This window comes from Cyrtonyx montezumae, unplaced genomic scaffold, assembly GCF_038088225.1.
Source record: "Cyrtonyx montezumae isolate F1298 unplaced genomic scaffold, pur_monq_1.0 scaffold_12, whole genome shotgun sequence".
Classification (NCBI taxonomy): domain Eukaryota; kingdom Metazoa; phylum Chordata; class Aves; order Galliformes; family Odontophoridae; genus Cyrtonyx; species Cyrtonyx montezumae.
Genome location: NW_027071848.1, coordinates 42921 through 61735, shown reverse-complemented (window position 1 = coordinate 61735; position 18815 = coordinate 42921). Strand labels below are relative to the sequence as shown.

The 18815-nt window shown below is 58.4% G+C and overlaps 4 protein-coding genes across 4 annotated transcripts; 1 reads left to right on the top strand and 3 right to left on the bottom strand.

Moving 5' to 3' along the window:
- Window positions 1–4842: 4842 nt before the first annotated feature.
- On the bottom strand, window positions 4843–6011 carry LOC136044792 (erythroblast NAD(P)(+)--arginine ADP-ribosyltransferase-like). The gene is made up of 3 exons (XM_065730320.1): window positions 5225–6011; window positions 5041–5079; window positions 4843–4925 (listed from the first exon to the last, which is right to left on the bottom strand). The coding sequence occupies exons 1-3, from the start codon at window positions 6009–6011 to the stop codon at window positions 4843–4845; spliced, it is 909 nt and encodes a 302-aa protein (XP_065586392.1).
- A 1488-nt stretch (window positions 6012–7499) lies between these two features.
- IL18BP (interleukin 18 binding protein) lies at window positions 7500–8595 on the bottom strand. The gene is made up of 5 exons (XM_065730317.1): window positions 8509–8595; window positions 8351–8398; window positions 8176–8241; window positions 7807–7930; window positions 7500–7711 (listed from the first exon to the last, which is right to left on the bottom strand). The coding sequence occupies exons 1-5, from the start codon at window positions 8531–8533 to the stop codon at window positions 7522–7524; spliced, it is 453 nt and encodes a 150-aa protein (XP_065586389.1). The 5' UTR covers window positions 8534–8595; the 3' UTR covers window positions 7500–7521.
- A 1010-nt stretch (window positions 8596–9605) lies between these two features.
- RNF121 (ring finger protein 121) lies at window positions 9606–15585 on the bottom strand. Its single transcript, XM_065730319.1, has 9 exons — window positions 15522–15585; window positions 14005–14042; window positions 13293–13434; window positions 12883–13037; window positions 12509–12616; window positions 11926–12046; window positions 10985–11118; window positions 10041–10142; window positions 9606–9728 (listed from the first exon to the last, which is right to left on the bottom strand). The coding sequence occupies exons 1-9, from the start codon at window positions 15576–15578 to the stop codon at window positions 9608–9610; spliced, it is 978 nt and encodes a 325-aa protein (XP_065586391.1). The 5' UTR covers window positions 15579–15585; the 3' UTR covers window positions 9606–9607.
- An 846-nt stretch (window positions 15586–16431) lies between these two features.
- On the top strand, window positions 16432–18633 carry XNDC1N (XRCC1 N-terminal domain containing 1, N-terminal like). Its single transcript, XM_065730372.1, has 9 exons — window positions 16432–16516; window positions 16621–16759; window positions 16908–17063; window positions 17163–17302; window positions 17374–17456; window positions 17653–17763; window positions 18074–18100; window positions 18246–18364; window positions 18452–18633. The coding sequence occupies exons 1-9, from the start codon at window positions 16472–16474 to the stop codon at window positions 18622–18624; spliced, it is 993 nt and encodes a 330-aa protein (XP_065586444.1). The 5' UTR covers window positions 16432–16471; the 3' UTR covers window positions 18625–18633.
- The last annotated feature ends 182 nt before the right edge of the window (window positions 18634–18815 follow it).

Below are 18815 nucleotides of genomic sequence, written 5' to 3'. Positions count from 1 at the left end.
GTTCCCACCAGCCCAAGGGCTGAAGCACTGGAAACTCCTGTCCTCTCCTCCACGTGGCCCCATATGGCCTCCAGCTGGGCCACGGGTGCTGGTGAGGGTGTCCTCATCAGGGTGACCTTCCCTGTTGGAGTGTGTCTTCATTCACCTCTATGTATTGTGCAGTATTCATGCTACGCTGGCATACGTTGTACCAATGTTGTACTAAGCGTGCATGGTGAACCCATTAAGTCCCATTGGTTGGACTCGATGATCTCTAGAGATCCCTTCCAACCCCTACGATTCTGTGATTTAAAAAAATCAAAGAAATAACAAAAAATGAAGTGGGAAGCCATGTTTCCTAGAGCTCGATGCCCATCCGTGCAGAAGTCGTGCTCTTCCATCCTCCACCAATCCTCGCAGCTATTCCTCATGCTCTACCATTTCCCAAAGTACCTCTTAGGATTGAAAAACAGAGACAACAATCTCCATCCCCTCAATAATGGGTGAGGGAACTCTTCCCAAACCTTTGATCCCGTGTCTGGGTGCTCCGATAATCGCCGATACCTCCAGCTGAAGTTTCAAACGCCATGAGCCCAGAGTTGGGTTTGACTTCTGGACGTGGGTGTCCCCAACGAGGAGAGTAATTGTTGAGATCAGGAGGTTTAAACGTGGTAATTTGGGACCTGTTGTATCAGTGTTGTTCACCTCCTGGCTTCTGGTTCATTACAGCGCGTGTGCTCGTTGCTTTTGAAATTACCCCCTTCACTTCAAAAGGTCGAAACTTGGTTTCTGGGATGAAATCTGGTTTGGTTATATTGGTTTGGGGGGGGGGGGTTGCTTGTTTGTTCATTTAGTTGGTTGGGTTTTTTGCCCTAGTTTTTAGTCCAGAGGTGTGGAAATAAAAACACAGCATTTGGGACGATGAAATTGTTCGTGAAATCAAAAAAACCTTCTTGAAATAGTGACTTTGCTTAGGAAATAATACCACTTCCTTGCACGTGCCCTGTATGTGGACACTGCTTTTAATTTGCTGCTTCACCTGCTCTGAGAGATCTCACCCTTAATTCAGTCCCCAGAGGAAAAATTCAGATATGACTCCAGATCAGCAAATCCCACGTTAATTTATTAATGATTATTTTAAAGGTCCCTGCAGATTTCCAGCTCATGCTAGCTGGGGGTTGGGCCTCATTTTGCACACTGTTTCTAGGGAAAAAAAACAGGAGTAAGGTTTCCATTTCAGGTTTGATTTCCATCGGCTTTGACAGGGTGAGTCCAACGCTTCCCTCATTCACGTCATTTCAACATGAAAGAGTGTAATCCGGAGACGTTTAATAACATGGATGGGGGCTGAGCACGAGCGAAGTAATCATCCCTTTGGGGCTTAAAGTAATGGCTTTGCTAATTAATAAGGTTTGGGTGGATTATTTTAACCAAGCATTTGCAAGCTGAACCTGGGGAGGGTGGTGACTTCTTTTCGGCACGGTGGGATGGGTTGGGGTTGGACTTGGGTCTTTTCCAACCTTAACCATTCCACAATGCTATGATTCTAAGTGTAGTTTGAAGCCTTCTCTGTCACATATGGACCACGGGTCACTACCAAGATTATTCTGTAGAATTTTTGCATGTTTTGGTGTGGGAAAAGAAGCAATGGCCTTGTGGCCAACTCTAATTTCCACCTCTGCCTTAGGCTGAGTCAAACATGCTTTTTTTTTTTTTATGCTGCTGTGGGGTATTAGCTCGTTGCAAAACCACTCAAGTGAGCAAATATATTTCACTGACAGATGAAAGGACTACAAGTGTAGGGCTAGATGCTTAACTTCTGTGAGGTACTTGAAGAAGTGGGAAAAGCTTCAGCTTTGCCGCTGAAGGCCTATTAAATAACATAATTTATAGCCACAGATGTGGGGTTAGAAGAGCTCCTCTGGCTTTGCGTTTGGAAACATCACGCTCCAGCAGTGCTTGCTAACATGAGAGATGGGGCTTGGGGATCTGTCCCATCCTGTAAAGTACTGTTCTACACGAACGTACTCAGAACAAAAAAACCACTGAAAATGTGCAAAGGTGTGTGCTTGAGTCAAAACAAATTAAAAACCGGGGGGTGGGGGGGGTTGACTAATTTGCAAGTAAATTGCCATCATTTACACTTCACAATCACTGTCAGTTCCATCGTCAGTTCTGTTAATTGCTTTTATTAACCCGTGGAGTGTTCCAGTGCCGATAAACCCTATGTCAAGTGGATTTCGTTGCACTTCTGGCACACAACTGAGCTATTCCAGCCACACGGTGTGCACAAACAATGTTCTCTTTCAGTAAAAGAAATCCTTAAGTCAGCTCAAAACCCTGGGATGGTTTCCATGCTGGGTGTGGAAGGGGATTCCCAATGTTTGGGAGTGTAGAGTACCTACCATCCTCAAGGAAAACACGCTTCTTTCCTCAACTTTTTCTCACCAACTTGTGATGAAGTCAATCCATTCCAACCCTCCTCTAACTATCCTAGATAGCTCTTCTTTGGTAACAAATCCATATTTATATTCCTTTACAAAGGAAGAGAGCCTCCTGGAAAAGCCACTTGGGATTATGGCCGTGAGCCCACAGCAGGGACGCACCTGTGTTAAACCCACGAGTTTTTTGGCTTCTCAGGAGCTGTGTGTGAGGTTAGGGTGAAGGATGCTTGTGTCTTGCTTAACGAGGTCTTGGCGAGGTGTTGTTTTGCCCTCTGAACGTTGTTGCAGCGTCGCTGGAATATGTAAAAGCAAAAACTCCAGGCAAAGCCATTAAACGCGCTCCAGGATAGAAGGCGCTGACTGGATCTACATGGCAGAGGTTGGCAAACCCTGCCTGGGGCAGAAGGGTTGGAAATGTGCTCTTCAAGGTGTCTTCCGACCAACCCATTCCTTGATGCTATGGCTCTATGTTTTAAGGTTTCTCTGATTCCATGACCCCATGATTCATCGATTCCATAATGCTATTATTCTATTTTCCAATGATTCCAGGACTCCACGATTCAGTGTTTCCATGATCTCATGATTCCATGATTCTATAATTCTATGATCCCATGACTGCTGAACGTGCATGATAAGTTAACAGAGATTGCTAAACGAGCCTATGTCACCTCGTAAGCCATTGATGTGTCAAGAACTGAAAGTCAAAACAGGAAGAAATTTAAAAAATAAAAATAAAAGTAAGAATTTCAACGTGGGATAAGGAATAACATTTCCTATGGCTTTTCCCCTGGGGTTTTCAGTTGGCCACATGGGAAGGCTCCATCTGTGCTCACCGAGCTGTATGTTTGGGAGCACATCCAGACAGAGATGTTACAGGTCTTACCTTACGTAATGTGTTCATCCCCTTGGGGACAATCCTCTGCCCTGAAACTCCCCATCCTAACACTTGTGCTCTGGTGCTGTTGGTGTTGCTAAACCTGTCTACATTTTCTGTGCTGGTTTTAATTCATAGAGGGTGGAAAAGAAGTCAGAAACACTGCTACAGGTTCATGCATTGTGCTGAAGCCTCCGGTTGCTTACAAGCATGTCACAAAAAGCTCAAATGCTATTCTCCTCTGGGATCATTATTCTTGCATAGAAAGTTCTAGTGCATCTGGCTTCACAGGAAGACAAGAGATTGGTTTGGAGAGGGGTCCGCAGGGTGGTGGTCATGGCACTGTGTTTGTTGAAGCTCAAGAAGAGCGTGGACAATGCCCTCAGTCATATGGTCTGATATTTGGGCGGCCCTGTATGGAGCCAGGAGTTGGGCTTGATCGTTGTGGGTCCCTTCCAACTTGGGTTATTCAGTGACTTTGTGATGAGACCTCATTGCAGACTATAAACAGGAGGGAGTCTGCCCCTGCTGGCCCCCAGCAGCAGCCCTTACCCTTCACGAGCTCAGTTGTAGGTGCTGTTCTTCTCCTGGGAACAGAGCTGGATGAAGGTTCTGCTTTTGTCATAGGTGAAGTCGGTGACCTGAGCGTACTCAAAGTGAATGAGGACATCTGATTGCTCTAACATTCTGATCTGACATTATCTCAGCCCTCCAGATCCTGCACTGAGCATCAGAAGGACCGCTGTGGTTTTACCTTCCTCTCCAAGATGCTGCACGTCCCCCTGAGCCAGACCCTGTGGGAATCCCAGCCCCATCTCTGCCATCAGGAACACCCACTTCACAGCACAACAAGATGGACCACTTCGACCAGCTCACCTCCCCCTCCCTGTAGAAGAAGGTCTCTGAGTCTTCAGGCTGGGACACCTTCTTCTCAGTGAAGCCCATCACAGGCTTCTCCTTCCACCCTGATGAGAACAACATCCTCATCCCACCCGCTGAGAGCTCTGAGGTCATCCATTTCACCATAAAAAATAAAGGAAAAACCTTCATCCGCCTCCACTTCCAGCAGAAAAACAGCTGGAGAGCTCAAGAAGGGGACGGGCTGCCAGCAGGGCTCCCATGGAGGGAACATCTCCGTCCTTGGGGAACTCGGGGAAGTTTTAGATCATGGGGAGTGTGAGGAACATAGAGCTCTGCAAAGCCATGGGGGTGTGCAGGGGAAAGGGGAAGAGCAGAATCATGGTAGGGGGGAGTGTAGAGAGCTGCTCTGCACCCTGCTATCCAGATCCCATGGGCTCTGCTCCAGGGAGGGGGGCAAGGGGAGCCTGGTCGTGCCCCACAGCTTGGTGCTTAGGGGTGACCTCGCTGTGGAGGTGAGCACGGCAGGACCTGCAAGCAGAGATGTCCTCAGCCTTCGGTGGGTGTCACAGCAGTAGGCACAAGCTTTGGTGAAAAACTCAAGCAGTATCTGATGCCACCAGGCCAGGTGGGAATGTCACGGAGAGGTGTCCGGCTCTGGGCGACGGTGGCAGTGCCGTGTGTGGCTCAGGGGTATCCCACAGCTGCCAGGGCTGCAGCTGCCACGAGGAGCCCCCAGAGCTGCGGGGGTTCCCCGGGGCTGATCCTGCCTGGGGAGGGACACGGGGACAGGCAGAAAAATGGCCATGAGGGGCTGCAAGCATAGGGCTGCAAGCATAGAGCCCAGCCCGGGCCGGGGGCTGCGGGGCCGGGGGCTGCTCTTACCTGCACTGAAAGCACACGGCCGCTCCTTGCACCTTTTCTCTGCAAAGAGAAGAGAGCTGCCAGGCTGCAGCCACAAGTCCCCCATCAGCCAAGCTCCCCACCTCCCCAGGACCCCAACCTGCACCCCCTCCCCACGCTCCACGGCCCTCAGTGCCCCCCGATCCCATCCTGGAGCATCCCTTACCCTTCACGAACTCGCAGTTGTAGGTGCTGTTGTTCCCCTGGGAGCGGAGCTGGATGAAGGATCTGCCCTCGTCGTAGGTGACGTTGGTGACCTTGAAGTGCTCGAAGGGTGGGATGAGAACTTCATCCTCACCGGGGAAGGTGGAGAACTCCTTGATGGGGACGCCGTAGCACGTCTCCACCGAGAAGAAAGTGTCCTGGCCAAAAGATTCGGCGACCTTCTTCCGGAGGGAGGAGGAGGTGAAGTGGCCGAAGCGGACCGTGCTGCCTCGCTGTGCCGTGAAGCGCGTGCCCTTGACCCCGCGGTAGACGTGGAAGCATCGCTGGGGTTGGGATTCCCGCAGGGTGAGCAGGGCCCGGCTCAGGAGGAAGTGCAGCGTCTTGAAGGGGAAGGAGCGCAGGTAGTGCTGCCGGGAGACGCCGTCCCCTCGCGTGGCCGCGTTGAACTCGTGGTACAGGTTCCCCTCCGTGGTGTAGGCCAGCATGGCCGTGGCCTGATCCCGTCCCAGCGCCGGCGGGCGGGCGGCACGGCCCCAGCGATTCCGCCACTCCATGGCCGCGTTTCTCCAACCGTCGGCGTAGACGGCGTTGGCAAACTCGGTGCGGTTCAGCTCTTCCAGCTCAGCCTCCATCATGCGGCTGCAGCCCCGGTACTGGTCATCGAAGGTGTTGTAGGCCATGTCCATCGCCAGCTCCTTGACGGGACCGAGGTCTCGCTTGCTGCTGGCGGCCGACACGCCGGTCAAGGTGCTGAGCAGCAGCACCCAGCCCAGGGCCACGTGCCCCATGTGTTTGAGGACCCAGGTGCCCCTCTGCTGGTTCCCCCAGCAGCTCAGAGCAGCAGCAAGCTTTGCCCCAGCTCCACACAACGTGTGCCCCGTGACACACGAACACGGCTGCTCTGGCTTTTTATAGCAACCCTGGCCTGCTCCCCTGGGTTATTTATAATTGCATTTACAGCCTCTTGGGATATCCATTGCTGCTGAGTTGTTGCAAATGGCTGCACGCACAACATCAGGAAATACCCTTTACTCAATTGCCCTCGCTTCAGACTACACGTGCCACCAACCACCCTGGGCCTCGAAAAGCAAGGCGAGTGGTGATGAAGCTCCCTAGAAAGAGCTGCACCGAGAGCAGCAGGCACTGGGACACTTTCTCATGGTGCCATGTGGTATGGGATATCCATACCTGAGGCCAGCTGTCCCAGCTGCATCCCTCCCCTCTCCTTGTGCCCCCAGTGTTGTGAAAGCACGAGATGCTGAAAACTGAAACATCCCCAGCTCTGAGCAGTGCTGCTCAGCAGCAGCACAGGGCTATGGGGAAGTGTGCACAGCCCGGTGTGCTCGGGATCATCCCCCTGCTCCCTGTGCCCTCTCCCTCCCTCCGCCACCGCCCTTCACACTGTCCCTCTCCCTTTCCCGTAAGCAAAAGTGAAAGGCACCGGGAATGTCCCCACGCTGACACTGACAGTGACACGGGGGGAGTGCAGCCATGGGTTGTGCTGTTACCCAGCAGCAGCTCAACCCCTTTCCTCATCACTCCCTCTGTGAGGGTGGGGCAAAGAACTGGGAACAAAAGGAGAAAAGGAGCAGAGCTCACCGCACACCTCTGGTTGCTCCCACCATTGTAAGCACGTGGCGTTTGCCACGGTGAGTTGGTGGGATGTGATGTGATCCACCTCCAGCCCTCCCCACTCAACACCACCGCCGCCCTCTGACCACCACCGTCCATCCGATCCCTCATCCGCCCTTCAAACCCACTCCTCTCCAACGCAGAGATGAGGATGAGGTGGGGGGGCCACGCACAAAGCCCAGGTAGGAACCAGCAGATGGGCGTCGGGCTCCTTGAGCACATGGATCTGCTCCCAGGGGATCAACAGCACCTACAACTGCGAGTTCGTGAAGGGAAGGGATGCTCCAGGATGGGATCGGGGGGACGGGGTGCAGGTTGGGGTCCTGGGGAGGTGGGGAGCTTGGCTGATGGGGAACCCCTGCAGCTCTGGGGGCTCCTCCTGGCAGTGGCAGCCAGGGCAGTCTTGGGAGACCCCTGAGCTCTGCACCATCCCGCTGCCTTTGCATGGACAGGAGGGCAGGAACGGGGAAACTGCGGACGCCGTTTTTTGTTGGAGGACAGCCCGTGGTTCCTCCAGAAAATAAAAGCATCGCTTTTATTGCTTTGATTTACTGCAGCCCCCAGCCCGGCACACGGGGCTCATCAGGCAGGCACCAGGAGCACCCCCCCACCCCCCCAAACGCAGCACGCCGTGGGGCTCACACCCGTCACGACTTCCGCTCGGTCTCAGCCCATTCCCCCACTGTCATTTTTTGGGATGACTATTGGGGGGAGGGGGGCCCATTTCAGCTCCCTGATGTCCATGCCGGTGGGGCTGAGCAGGACGCAGGTGAAGTTGGTGTTCAGGTCCTGGAAGCTGAAAGAGGAGAAGTGCAGATCCCGGCGGAGGGTGACCAGAGAACCCTGTGCTTCTTCTCTGTGGGAAAAAAGGGTTCCGTCTGCACCGTGCCCCCCCCCCCCCCACGCTCACTACTGGGGGGTCTGGGGGTGCCCTGGGGCTGAGTTACTCACTGCACTGCCCCTTCGCACATGTGGGGCTGCAGCTGCTCCACGAAGGAGCCGTTCCCCAACCAGTACAGCAGCGTCAGCTCCGGGAGAGCGCTCTCAGCCTCGCAGGAGACGCTCACGGTGCTGCCTGGAGGGGGGGGGGGGGGGGAGATGGGCTCACACCTTTGGGGGGAGAGGGGGCGCAGCCGTTCCGTGGGAACTCCCCCACTTCACCCATCACACCCCCCCACGGGAACGGCCGCATCCCGACCGCCCCCTGTAGCCCTCAGCCATAGCGGGGTGCAGCTGACACCCCCTTTCCCACCCACCACCTCCAAAGATTGGGGGGGGGGGGAGGGGGGGAGCTCAGAAGAGCCGTCCGTAGTCACTCACCCATCTGGGGGGGCTGCGCCGGTGTCCTCAGCCGGGTGATGCGGGGGGGCTGCAGAGCCACGGCCGCTGCGGGATGAGGAGGAGGTGGGGAAGGTTGGGGGGGCCGGGAGCCGCCCCCAGACCCTACATACCCCCCCATCACCCCCCCCATCACCCCCCAGTCCCTTCCCCTTACCTGCGAAAGCGCAGCAGAGCAGGGGCAGCACCAGGCGTGCGGGGGTCACTGCGGGCACAGATGGGGCTGAGCACCGCACTGCGGCCCCCCGACCCCCCCATCCCCACCCCCCCACGGTCACACCCCGGCCCCACATCCCCGGAGCTCCGTGCCCGTACCGTCGGGGCTGGGGCACGGAGCCATCGCGCGGCAGCGCTCGGGACGGCTCCGCTTTATGGGCCGGGAGCCGTGAGTCACCGCGCTGCCCTTCCTTCTCCCTTTCCCGTAAAGAGAGAGGAGAGTGGGACGTCCCCACGGCCGCGACACCGCGATCCCCCACGGGGGATGACAGCGTGGGGAACCCCCGCTCCCCCCTCCTCCCCCCCTCCTCCTCCTCCTCCATCCCCGGTACATCCGAACACGGAGAAATCCCTGGGAGCCCTTTTGTTTTCGGTGACGTTTTATTTCCCACCGACAGTTCCCGGCGGTCCCATCGACCGCGTCCTCCTCTTCTTCATCTCCCCCCCCCCCCACGACACAGACCGAGACCGGGGGGGGGGTCCACGCAGTGGGGGAAGCAGAGCTGCACTGTCAGCCCCTCCGTCCCGTCCTTCCTCCCACTGCCACAGAGCCGATGAAGTGGAGGCGCCCATGGGTGCCCCCGTGTACTGCACCCCCCCTCCTATCCTGGGGTGCGGGGGGGGGTCCCACTGTCCAGGACGGCACTCCGGATGCAGGAGCACGTAGAAAAGATGATGTACAAAAGGCCGCGGGGTCGGCTCCTTCCTCCTCCGGTGCCGAAGGCGGTGGGGATGGGTCCGTTTCGGGGTCAGCCACGCGTCCCTCCGTGCCGGGCCCCGTGCGAGGGCTCGGCCTTTCCTCAGAGCAGAATAGATGTGCCTGGAGGTGAGCTCCAGTCCTTCCCAGAGCCGGCAAAATCCCAGTTACCCCCCCCCCCCCCCCAAAACCAGCAGTGGGATTGGGAGGATCCATCCCTGGGACGATCCGTCTCTTCGTCAGCAATAGAAACTTTCAACTTGCTTTTCCTTTGTGTTAAATATTCTCATTAAAAGAATCGCTTCTTAAAAAAAAACAAAAACAAAAAAAAGAAATGCAGTCCGGGTCCCTGAAGGGCCGAGGGCCGAATCCTCACCACCATCACCACCACCACCGCTGCGCTGCCTCCCCTCCCCCCACCCCCACCCCCAACTCCACCCCAAAAATAACATGGGGCGGCCGAAGCCACGCGCTCGCGGGGACGGACGGATGCGGCCGCCCTCACTCCAGGCCCAGGATGTAGTTGATGCCCTGCACCAGGCCGATGATGACGGGCTGCCAGGCCACCAGGTAGCGCAGCCAGTCCAGCAGCTGCCCGTACATGACGTGCGGCCGCTCCCAGCTGCGTGGAGATGAGTTAAGGGGGCACAAATGCTGTCTTAAAAGTCGGTGGGTTTCAGCCCCGGAAGCGCTCACCGTTCAGGTTGGGAGAGAGGTGGGACAGTGGGAGGTGTCCCTTCAAGGTCCCCTCCGACCCAGATGGTTTTTTGCATGTGAAGCCGCTCAGCAGCGCAGCCTGACAGCAGGGGCACCAATTGGATGACTGCCACGGTCCCAACCCGACCCACTCTTAGGACTCTGTGCCTCCCACGGGGGGCTGGGAGCCAAACCTGCACCGCCACAGCTCAGCTGCTCCCGCACGGGGGAAGGATACGGGTTGCTGAACATCCTCTTGAGGTCCACCTTCTCTTTGCAGTACGGACACGTCTGCTTCTTCCCGACGATGCACCATCCACGGATGCAGAACTCGTGGAAGCTGGAGAGCAGTGGTTAAGGGGCAGAGCAGGGGACTGAGCACGGGGCAAACGGGGCCGTGGCAGCCCGGGAGGAAGCAGCCCTACACACAGGGAAGCGTCCACGCTGGGTGAGGACAGTGGCGTTGCCAAACCTTCCCTAGAAGGCCCAGCAGAGGAAGCACTGTGAGACCCCACTGAGCAGCGTGGGGAGGGCAGGAGGTGGCAGTGGGGCACGGGGAACTCATGGCGGGGGGGAAGGTTTTCACATCCTGAGAGCACCTCTGCAAATCACGCGTGCATCACACGGCCCAGCTGCAGCAGCTCACCAGTTCCTTTAATGGTTCTCCTACGATCCCCGCCGCCGGGTGCTGTCAGAGCAGCAGAAGGATTTGCCCAAATGCAAACAAAAGTCACAGGAACGTGTGACACAGACATAACCAGAACGGGGAAAGCCAACACTCATCCACACGGCCTGCCCCTCAGGGTCCCCACACCTCTCGTGCAGCCACAAGCACAACCCCACGGCCGTGAGCACTCCCTGCAGCACCCCCAGGCACCAAGCTGTGCTGGGAAAGCACCTGGCTGCAGACAATGGGACAGCACATCCCTATCCCCACAGCCCTGAGTCAGAGCCAGAAGATAAAAAACAACCCAACTCATCAGCGGAGCTTCCACTTTTGGAACGGATGGCCCAGCTGCGGGTGCTGGAAACCCCACTCAGGGCAGAGAAGTTGTCTGTTTCTGTGCCACATCACCGAGCACGCAGCTGCAACGTGAGCAGAGCAGCCCAGGACGCCCTGGGCAGGGAAAGCTGTGGGGCTCATATGCAGCACAGCACGAGGGCTGGGGAGGAGAAGGATACACGTGGTTGCAGGAGAGCCTGTAAGTGTTCTCGATGATCCCCTCCTCGTTGACGTCCACGAAGATCTGCTGGCCGCAGACGGCGCAGACGCTGTCGGAGAGGTGCTTGGTGGGCATCCCCGAGGCGCTGTAGAACTGAGCATTGACAGAGCAGGGCGTCAGGGAGGGCTGAGCTCCTGGGGCTGAAAGACCTTTTTACACATCCGTCTGTGGGAGATCTACAGCAGTTCTCCATCTGCCTGGAGCTGGCGAGCTCAGCACTGGGCGCAGTGCTCCAGGTGTGATTTCCCAGGCTGAGCTGAGGGCAGGAGCACCTCTGTGTCCTGTTGGCCACGCTCTGTGCTATGCACCCCATGGTTCCATTGGCCTTCTTGGCCACCAGAGCACACTGCTGCCTCATGGTCAGCCTGGGGTCAACCGTTGGCCAACTGTTGGACAACCAAGACACCACTAGCTTTCTTGGCCACCAGGACACACCGCTGCCTAATGGTCAACTGTTGGCCAACTAGGACACCATTGGCCTTCTTGGCCACCAGGACACACTGCTGCCTCATGGTCAACTGCTGGCCAACCATTGGCCAACCAGGATACCATTGGCCTTCTTGGCCACAGGGACACGCTGCTGCCTCATGGTCAGCCTGTGGTCAACTGTTGGCCAACCGTTGGCCAACCAAGTCTCCGTTGGCCTTCTTGGCCACCAGGACACACCGCTGCCTCATGGTCAACCGTTGGCCAACCGTTGGCCAACTAGGACACTATTGGCCTTCTTGGCCACCGGGACACACCGCTGCTTAATGGTCAACCGTTGGCCAACCGTTGGCCAACTAGGACACCATTGGCCTTCTTGGCCACCAGCTGCTGCCTCATGGTCAGCCTGTTGGCCACCAGGACCCCCAGGTCCTTCTCTACAGAGCCACAGTGCCCAGGGCAGCCCTCACTCACCCCAATGGTGGAGGCCATGTAGTCCGCACACATCTCTGCAAAATCTCGCTCCAGGACCCCATAGTAAAGACCATAGAAGAGAAGAGAGATGCCAAAGTCCATCGCGTCTTCTGGCTTGATTCTACAACAAATGACATCAACAGCTTTGCTGCAGTGGCTAAGGTTAGGCACATCTACGCCGAATACACCCCCACTCAACACTCCCACATCCCTGCTGGCTGCTGCCAGGTCTGCTCGTTATTCAAGAAGGAATTAACCTCTCTGAAATGAAAGCTGGCTTGGGATAAGGCCCTCTGCTACCACCAGGCTGGCTGCTTGCTGCAGCTTTATCAGAGGAACAAAGAAAATCCCACCGCTGCCCCCACGTTGCACAGGCACAGAGCAGGAGGGAGCTGCCAGCAGTTGGAAGCACAGCTCTCCAGCGACCTCAGCCATCAGCACCTCACCACGACTCCACCAGTGGGGAGAGGACACCCAGAAGTCTCTCTGGCCTCCTGCCCCATTCAGCAGTCGGCTTTGATTCACCCCCCCCGTGGTTTGTCACATCCCTACCCCGGCACTCGGACCCAAAAGATTCACTCACCTGAATAATAAATTAAGACCAAACAGTGTAAACATCACAGCCATGTACCCCACGATTCCAGTGGCGTAGCTCATCTTGTAGATTAGCAGAAACCACTTATAAACCAGCCTGCAAAAAATTCAAAACGAGAAGCTGACGACTTTGTTTCCCCTGGACACAGGGAACCACACCACGTGCCTGACGCTTTAATTTTCCACATTCTGCATTTCAAGTCCCCGTGGCGTCACAGGTTGGGAATTTCATTCAGGCTACAGATCTGCCTCTGCCACGGCAGCTCTTGGACTTCCAAAGGAGAAGTGAATTGTGAAACCCAAAAGGGCTCCTTGTAGGGCTCACCCTGGGGCTGAGCTTCCCCCAGAGCTGTGTGCGCTCACCTGGGTGTCGTCTGCACCAGGGGTTTCCGAGTGGCCCTGAAGGTGACGAAAGCTGTGACCGCTGAGAAGAGCACCCAGATCACCAGGAACCGCCACCAGTACAGTTTTATTGTGAAGTACAGAGGCACTACCCACATCTGGAAGAGGGTGACCATCTGCAAGGACAGAGGAGAGGCGTGTAAGGCCGGCTCACAGCGCCTGTGGCTCTTGCAGAGGACAACAGGTTGGGTTTACATCTCACAGAGGATGACAGACCACGCGTGGAAACATTCACTACAGTAAGAAAGCCACGAGGTTCGTTTCCCCGCTCCCTTTCTGCATCTCCATTAACACAGCACACGAAGTCAGCTCCTTCCTCGGCCTGGCACTGAAGCACTACATCAAACCCAAGGCTCCTGGCTGACACTCACGTTGTAGGAGCGTGGATGCCTCTGCTTCCACTGAACCAGCAGGAGCTGTGCCACCACCAGCGTGGCGATGAGGATGAGGACCATTTCGGCGTGCATGGCCTCGTGGCCGCGGTGCTTGGCGTGCATCAGCGCGTGTTCCACCCTGAGGCAAGAGGGAGAAGGCAGATCAAGAGCACGCAGGCACAGAGCAGGCCAAGGGCACGGCGGGGCTGCAAAAAGGGAGAAGAGCACCTCTACATGCTGCTCCTCAGAGCTCACCGTCCAGCCAGCCTGCCCCAGCTGCAGCCTGGGCAAACCCCGCAACAAGTGAACGGCCACAGAGCGGCTCTCTGCTGACACCTATGGTTTCCTGCAGGCAGTGGTGCCTGGCCGCAAGCCAGAGCAGAATTTGGATGTGGAACAGCCTGACATCGTGGCCTTAAGGCCGAAAAGATGGTTATGAGAAAAAAAAAATCCCAGCCCAACGTGCAGAGCCAATTCTCTGATCTTCAGGAATTCTCAAGAAGTTGATAATGAGACCAGACAAGCCCCAGTGGGCTTCTCAGCAAGCATCTGCCTGAAACTGGTTTGGCCAAGAGGAGAGGTGGGATAAGCAGCGAGCACTCCGAAGGACAAGCGTTAGCACTGCCTTCTTAATGAGGCTCCTGCTCCCCTCCAGCAAAAAGGGAAGGCTGACAGCATCCTCACAGCTCTGCTCCCAACACACACTCACCTCCATCTCTCTTCTGGGGACAGGTGTGAAAGGTCGACCTAAGGAGACAAAAAAAGTGTTGGGGCAGCAATGCCAGCCCTGAGGGCTTGGCTTCTTTGCTTTCTTTATTTCCCTGCAGGCAGCAGCAAATGCAGCAGCTCTTCCCTGACACCACAGGGACGCTGCTGAAATACGAGGAGGAAACTTCCAAGCCCGGCACTTGGAAGGGAGGGACCTCTGGCTCTGCCTTCCACTTTCCTCCCAGAGCTTTCAGCCTTTGCCTTAAAACCAAAGCACTCTCCAGCACCAGGTCAGCTCCCTGCACGGGTGAGAAGCCCTGAGGGGACCCGTAAAAAGTCACAGCAAGGACTCTGCTATCAGGCTCCCGGGACACGTGCACAAGGGCACAGCTCCAACCTTTGTCCCCACGCTCCTGCTGTGTCCCCAGGGCCGTGCCACACAGCTCTGGGCTCAGGTGCTGCGCTTCCTTCCCGTTCCCTAATTGTCCTAATTATCCCCAGGCAGGAAAAGGCACAGGCCACAGTGAGATGCCTGCAGCAGGATCACATCCCCAAGCAACACCCCCAGGAGATGCAGTCTCCGGGTGCTGAGAGGTGCTGCACTGCTCAGCGGGTGCTGGATGCAGATCTGTGAGAAGCCAGAGCTCTCCTCTGTGCTTTCTGGCCTGCTGAAAGAGCAGTGGGCCAGCGCTCTGCCTCTAACAAGCTGTGCAGCCTGCTGTCAGCAGAGCAATCACTCTGAGAAGCAAGCAGATGGAAACAGCACGCTCAGCTCGAGTTGGACTCCACGATCCTCCTGGGTCCCCTCCAATTTGGGATGCTCTGGGATTCTAACTCCACGCAAGCCAGAGGCTCTAAAGAAATCACAGCCTCTTGCTGACATGTATGGGATCCTGACGGCCCCGATCCTGCCAAATCTCACCCCAAACTGACCCAGTGCTCCCGACATTCAGAGAACCCCCTCCCCCTGGGGAAGGGCCACAACCACATGCAGCAGCAGCACCGGGAGCTGTTGGCTCTGCAGCACCGAAGAGCTCTCTGCCAGAGACAGAACAGGAATCTCCCTTCTGAGGACCACAGATCCGGGAAAGCAGACCCCTGGGGGTCACTGCACAGAGCGTGGCCAGCAGGGCACGGACCGTTGGGGCTCCTCAGCTCTGGAGGTGGGAGCACAGCCGGAGCACTGCTCCGCAGCTCCTGGCAGACTGGGAACCGCTGGGGAGAGCACAGTGAGGCTGTGGAGATGGTGGAGCAGCCCCGGGTGGGCGCAGGCTCAGCACCCCGGGGCTGTGCAGCTCGGGGAGAGAAGGACGAGAGGGGACCTGACGGATGCTGCTCGCTATCTATAGGGCGGGAGTCAGGTGGACGGGGCCGGGCGCTGTTCAGCAGCACTCAGACCCCTCCAGGGCCACCCCACAGCCCCCGGCCCCCGCCGTTCCCCTCAGTCCTCCCACCCTCCAGGCCCCGCTTTGCCCCCGTGACCTCCCCCGGCCCTCGCGTCCCCCTCCGAGCTCCCACCTCCTCCGCCTCCCGCTCTCCGGGGCCGCCAACCTCCACCTCCAGCACGGCCGCCATCTTGCAGCCCCCCCCCCCCAACCCCGAAAAGCCGCCAGCTTCTTCCGCCGCCCTCCTCCAATCACCGCCCACCTCTCCCGCCTTGCGTCCAATCAGCGGCGAGAGGGGGCGGGACGGCTGTCAGAAACGCCGCTTCGCGCTGTCAGCGCCGGGGAGCGTCGCGCATTTCCGCTCCCGGAGAGAAACGCGCGGCCGCGACCGTCAGCACGGCGCCCTCCCGTTTCCCCACAGGGAACGCACAACGCGGACGGTCCCTGCCCCGAGCGGCGGTGACGCGGCGCTGCCGGAGGACTCCACATCCCATGGCGCACTGCGGCGGCGCCCGAGCGGAAACCGGAACCGGAAACTGGCTGTGTTGGCCTAGGGGAGGAAACGGGAATCGAGGCGTTAGGAGGAACCGGAACTAGGCCGCGGGGTCAGAGGTTAAGGGTCAGCGGTCGTGCAGTTAGGCGGGAGATTCAGGTGGGAGCGGTGCGGTTCTGGCAATGGAGGGGCACTGCGTGGGGCTGCGTGTGGGGTGGGCCCGAGGAACTTGGGTGTGAGTAGGGCACGGAGGGCTGAGGGTGGGAATGAGGGGCGTTTGGGATGGAATAGGTGGGGCTGCAGTGCAGTGGGGTGGAACTGGGAAGCTGTGGGGCGCAGCTGTGGGGCTGGGTGTGGGCGTGGGGAGGGGGAAATGGGGCGCACTGTGTGTTGAGTGGAGCTGGGAGGCAGCGCTGGGGGTGCTGGGAGCACTGGGAGGATATTGGAGGCAGTACTGGGGCTGAGCAATAGGCTGGGGCCGGGAGCACTGGGGAGGCAGTACTGGGGGGCCTGGGATCTCTGTGGCACTGGGGGGCACTGCTCCCCCCCACAGCCACCTTTTCCCATTCAACCCCAGTGGACGGAACCCGATGGCTCCGGTGAAGATCAGCCACATCGTGTCCTTCTCCTCCCAGGTCTGTGCCCTCGGGGTGAGACGGGAGGTGCGGAGCTCTGTGTGTCGCTCCCTCCCTGGGTGCAGCCACGAGGGCACAGGGCTGAGCTGTTCCCCATCCCGCAGGACCCCCGGTACCCGGTGGAGAACCTCCTGTGCCCCGATGGCCGCCGGCCGTGGCTCAGCTGCCCCCAGGAGCGCAGCCGACAGCTGAGAGTGGAGCTGCAGCTGGAGAGAGCCGTCCCCATCGGCTACATCGACATCGGTATGAGGATGGGGGCTCAAGCTGTGGGGTGGGGACGAGCATCCTCCTTTTGCCCCTTCTGTGGGGGCTGCGGTTGGTGCTCGTGGTGGGTAGGGATCGTGTGAGATACGCACAGGGGCTGAATTTTGTTCCCCGGGCCTTCCTTCAGGGAACTGGGGCTGCGCCTTCCTGCAGATTGAGGTGGGCCGCTCCTCGTGGCCTCTGGACCGCCCCTTCCTCACGCTGGTGCCCAGCGTTGCGCTGATGACGCCGGCCGACTCCAAGCTGGACCGCAACCGCTGCGGCGTCCGCATGTTTAAAGAAGGTAAAGGCGAACCCACCCGCTGCGAGAGGCCGAGCTGAGAGGTTGTGTGGGGCTGCCCCACAGCCCCGTGCTCCCCCCCCCCCCCCAATAACCCCACAGCGGATTTCCTGGCGGTGGGACAGAAGTGGGACCGCCTGCGGCTCACCTGCAGCCAACCCTTCCGTCCCCACGGGCAGTTTGGGCTCTGCTTCATCCGCGTGCGCACCCCGCTGGACCCCGAGCTGTGCCCCCCGGCTGTGGTAGGTGCCATGGGGTCAGAGCTCCTCCTCCAGCCACGGAGCAGAGGTTGGGATGTTGTCTCATCCCGCAGGAGCACGCTGAGCCCACGGGCAGCCCCCAGCGCTCCAACCCTGCCTCCTTTTGTCGGATTTTCTCTGCAGGAACACGCCCGTGAGTAGCCCTGGGCAGGTGTGTGGGGCTGAGTGCTGGATGTGGGGTGTGTGGGGTGAGCTTGGGGTGCTCTAAGTAAGGATTTGCAGGGATCTGGGCTAGCTCTGAGCTCTGTGCCCTCATACCTCCCCCTGTGAGAGAGGTGTCCCCCGCCCTGGGGGGCTCAGAGCAGTGGGGCTGATGTCTGTCTGCCCCCCAGGAGCTCACAGGAGGAGGAGCAGCTGAAGATCCGCCTGCAGCAGCTGGAGCCCAGCACTGCATCCCACACCCGGAGCCCCACGCTCCTCAGCCGCCCGGCACGCATGGTGCTGTCAGCAGCACAGAGCCGTGCCATGAGACCCCTGCCCTGCATCGGTGCCCCGGGGAGCAGCAGCACAAACCAGAGCCAGCCTGCAGCACGGGGTGAGTGTGCGAGCTGTGCCTTCCCCCAGGTGTCCTGCTGAGAGCTCGGGTGAAGGGATCTGTGGTCCTGACTCCTTGCAGCGAGTGTTCACCTGGCCGGGTTAGGAGAAAACAGTGGGGGTGATGTATTAAGGAAGGATCTCTTCTTGCTCTCCTGTAGGGCCAGCACTGGAGGTCCCAGCAGCCCCCAAGCGTGCCCGCAGGCAGCCAGGCAGCAGGCAGAGAGCTCGCAGCACTGTGGGCAGGTAATGGATCTCTGCATCACTCCTGCCTTCACCCGCTGATTTTGCTGCTCTGAGCCTTTCAGAGCTTCTCCCTTCCCCGGGCCTGATCCAGCAGCATCCTCTCCTGCTTCCGTACACACCCTCACCCCACCACCCCTCCTCCCAGGTCCACGCTGCCTCTCTCCAGCAATCCCAGGGCAGGAGGGAGAGCTGGAAAACGGGGCCACGATGCAAGCAGAGTGGAGAGCAGCGGAGGGGAGACAGCTCTGTGCCCCATCTGCTCAGGTGGGTGCTCGGAGAGGTGGGCGTGGAGCAGCAGTGGGAGCTCAGCCCCACGCTCTGGCACAACCCCTTCTCCCCTTGGCCCCCCAGGCTCCTTCAGCTCAGCACTGCTCCCTGCTCATGCCTCCCTCTGCGGTGAGGAGGACTCTGACTGCGAGCTGGAGCTGCTTCCCTCTGCCAGCAGCCCGGTGCAGTGCCCCATCTGTGGGCTCTGCTTCGGTGCAGCAGAGGTGGAGCAGCACTGCAGCACCTGTGGGGAGTGAGGGACCCCCACCCAGCGCTGATCTGCGGAGACTCAGCCCCACTGCGCCGTGGGGCAGGGACTGGGCGCGCTGCAGCTGGCGGTTTGAGTTCAATCCATCCCCAAGTGAGGGGCTGGAGGAGGAAGCTGCATCGCTGCTGGTGCTGCGGAGTGAGCGGAGTGAACTTGGACCAGTAAGGGCAGGTGGAGCAG

Coding starts and splice junctions, on each gene's coding strand:
- LOC136044792 (XM_065730320.1), bottom strand. CDS start 6,011: ATGGGGCACGTGGCCCTGGGCTGGGTGCTGCTGCTCAGCACCTTGACC. Junction 5,080..5,224: donor CAACTGCGAGTTCGTGAAGG/GTAAGGGATGCT, acceptor TTCTCTTTGCAG/AGAAAAGGTGCAAGGAGCGG. Junction 4,926..5,040: donor GCCGTGTGCTTTCAGTGCAG/GTAAGAGCAGCC, acceptor GTCCCTCCCCAG/GCAGGATCAGCCCCGGGGAA.
- IL18BP (XM_065730317.1), bottom strand. CDS start 8,533: ATGGCTCCGTGCCCCAGCCCCGACG. Junction 8,399..8,508: donor TCCGTGCCCCAGCCCCGACG/GTACGGGCACGG, acceptor CTGTGCCCGCAG/TGACCCCCGCACGCCTGGTG. Junction 7,931..8,175: donor GGCGCAGCCCCCCCAGATGG/GTGAGTGACTAC, acceptor CCCCCCCTCCAG/GCAGCACCGTGAGCGTCTCC.
- RNF121 (XM_065730319.1), bottom strand. CDS start 15,578: ATGGCGGCCGTGCTGGAGGTGGAGGTTGGCGGCCCCGGAGAGCGGGAG. Junction 12,047..12,508: donor GGTCTTAATTTATTATTCAG/GTGAGTGAATCT, acceptor CATTTGTTGTAG/AATCAAGCCAGAAGACGCGA. Junction 10,143..10,984: donor AGGCTCTCCTGCAACCACGT/GTATCCTTCTCC, acceptor ACTGCTCTCCAG/CTTCCACGAGTTCTGCATCC.
- XNDC1N (XM_065730372.1), top strand. CDS start 16,472: ATGGCTCCGGTGAAGATCAGCCACATCGTGTCCTTCTCCTCCCAG. Junction 16,517..16,620: donor TCGTGTCCTTCTCCTCCCAG/GTCTGTGCCCTC, acceptor CCCATCCCGCAG/GACCCCCGGTACCCGGTGGA. Junction 17,303..17,373: donor AGCTGTGCCCCCCGGCTGTG/GTAGGTGCCATG, acceptor CTCATCCCGCAG/GAGCACGCTGAGCCCACGGG.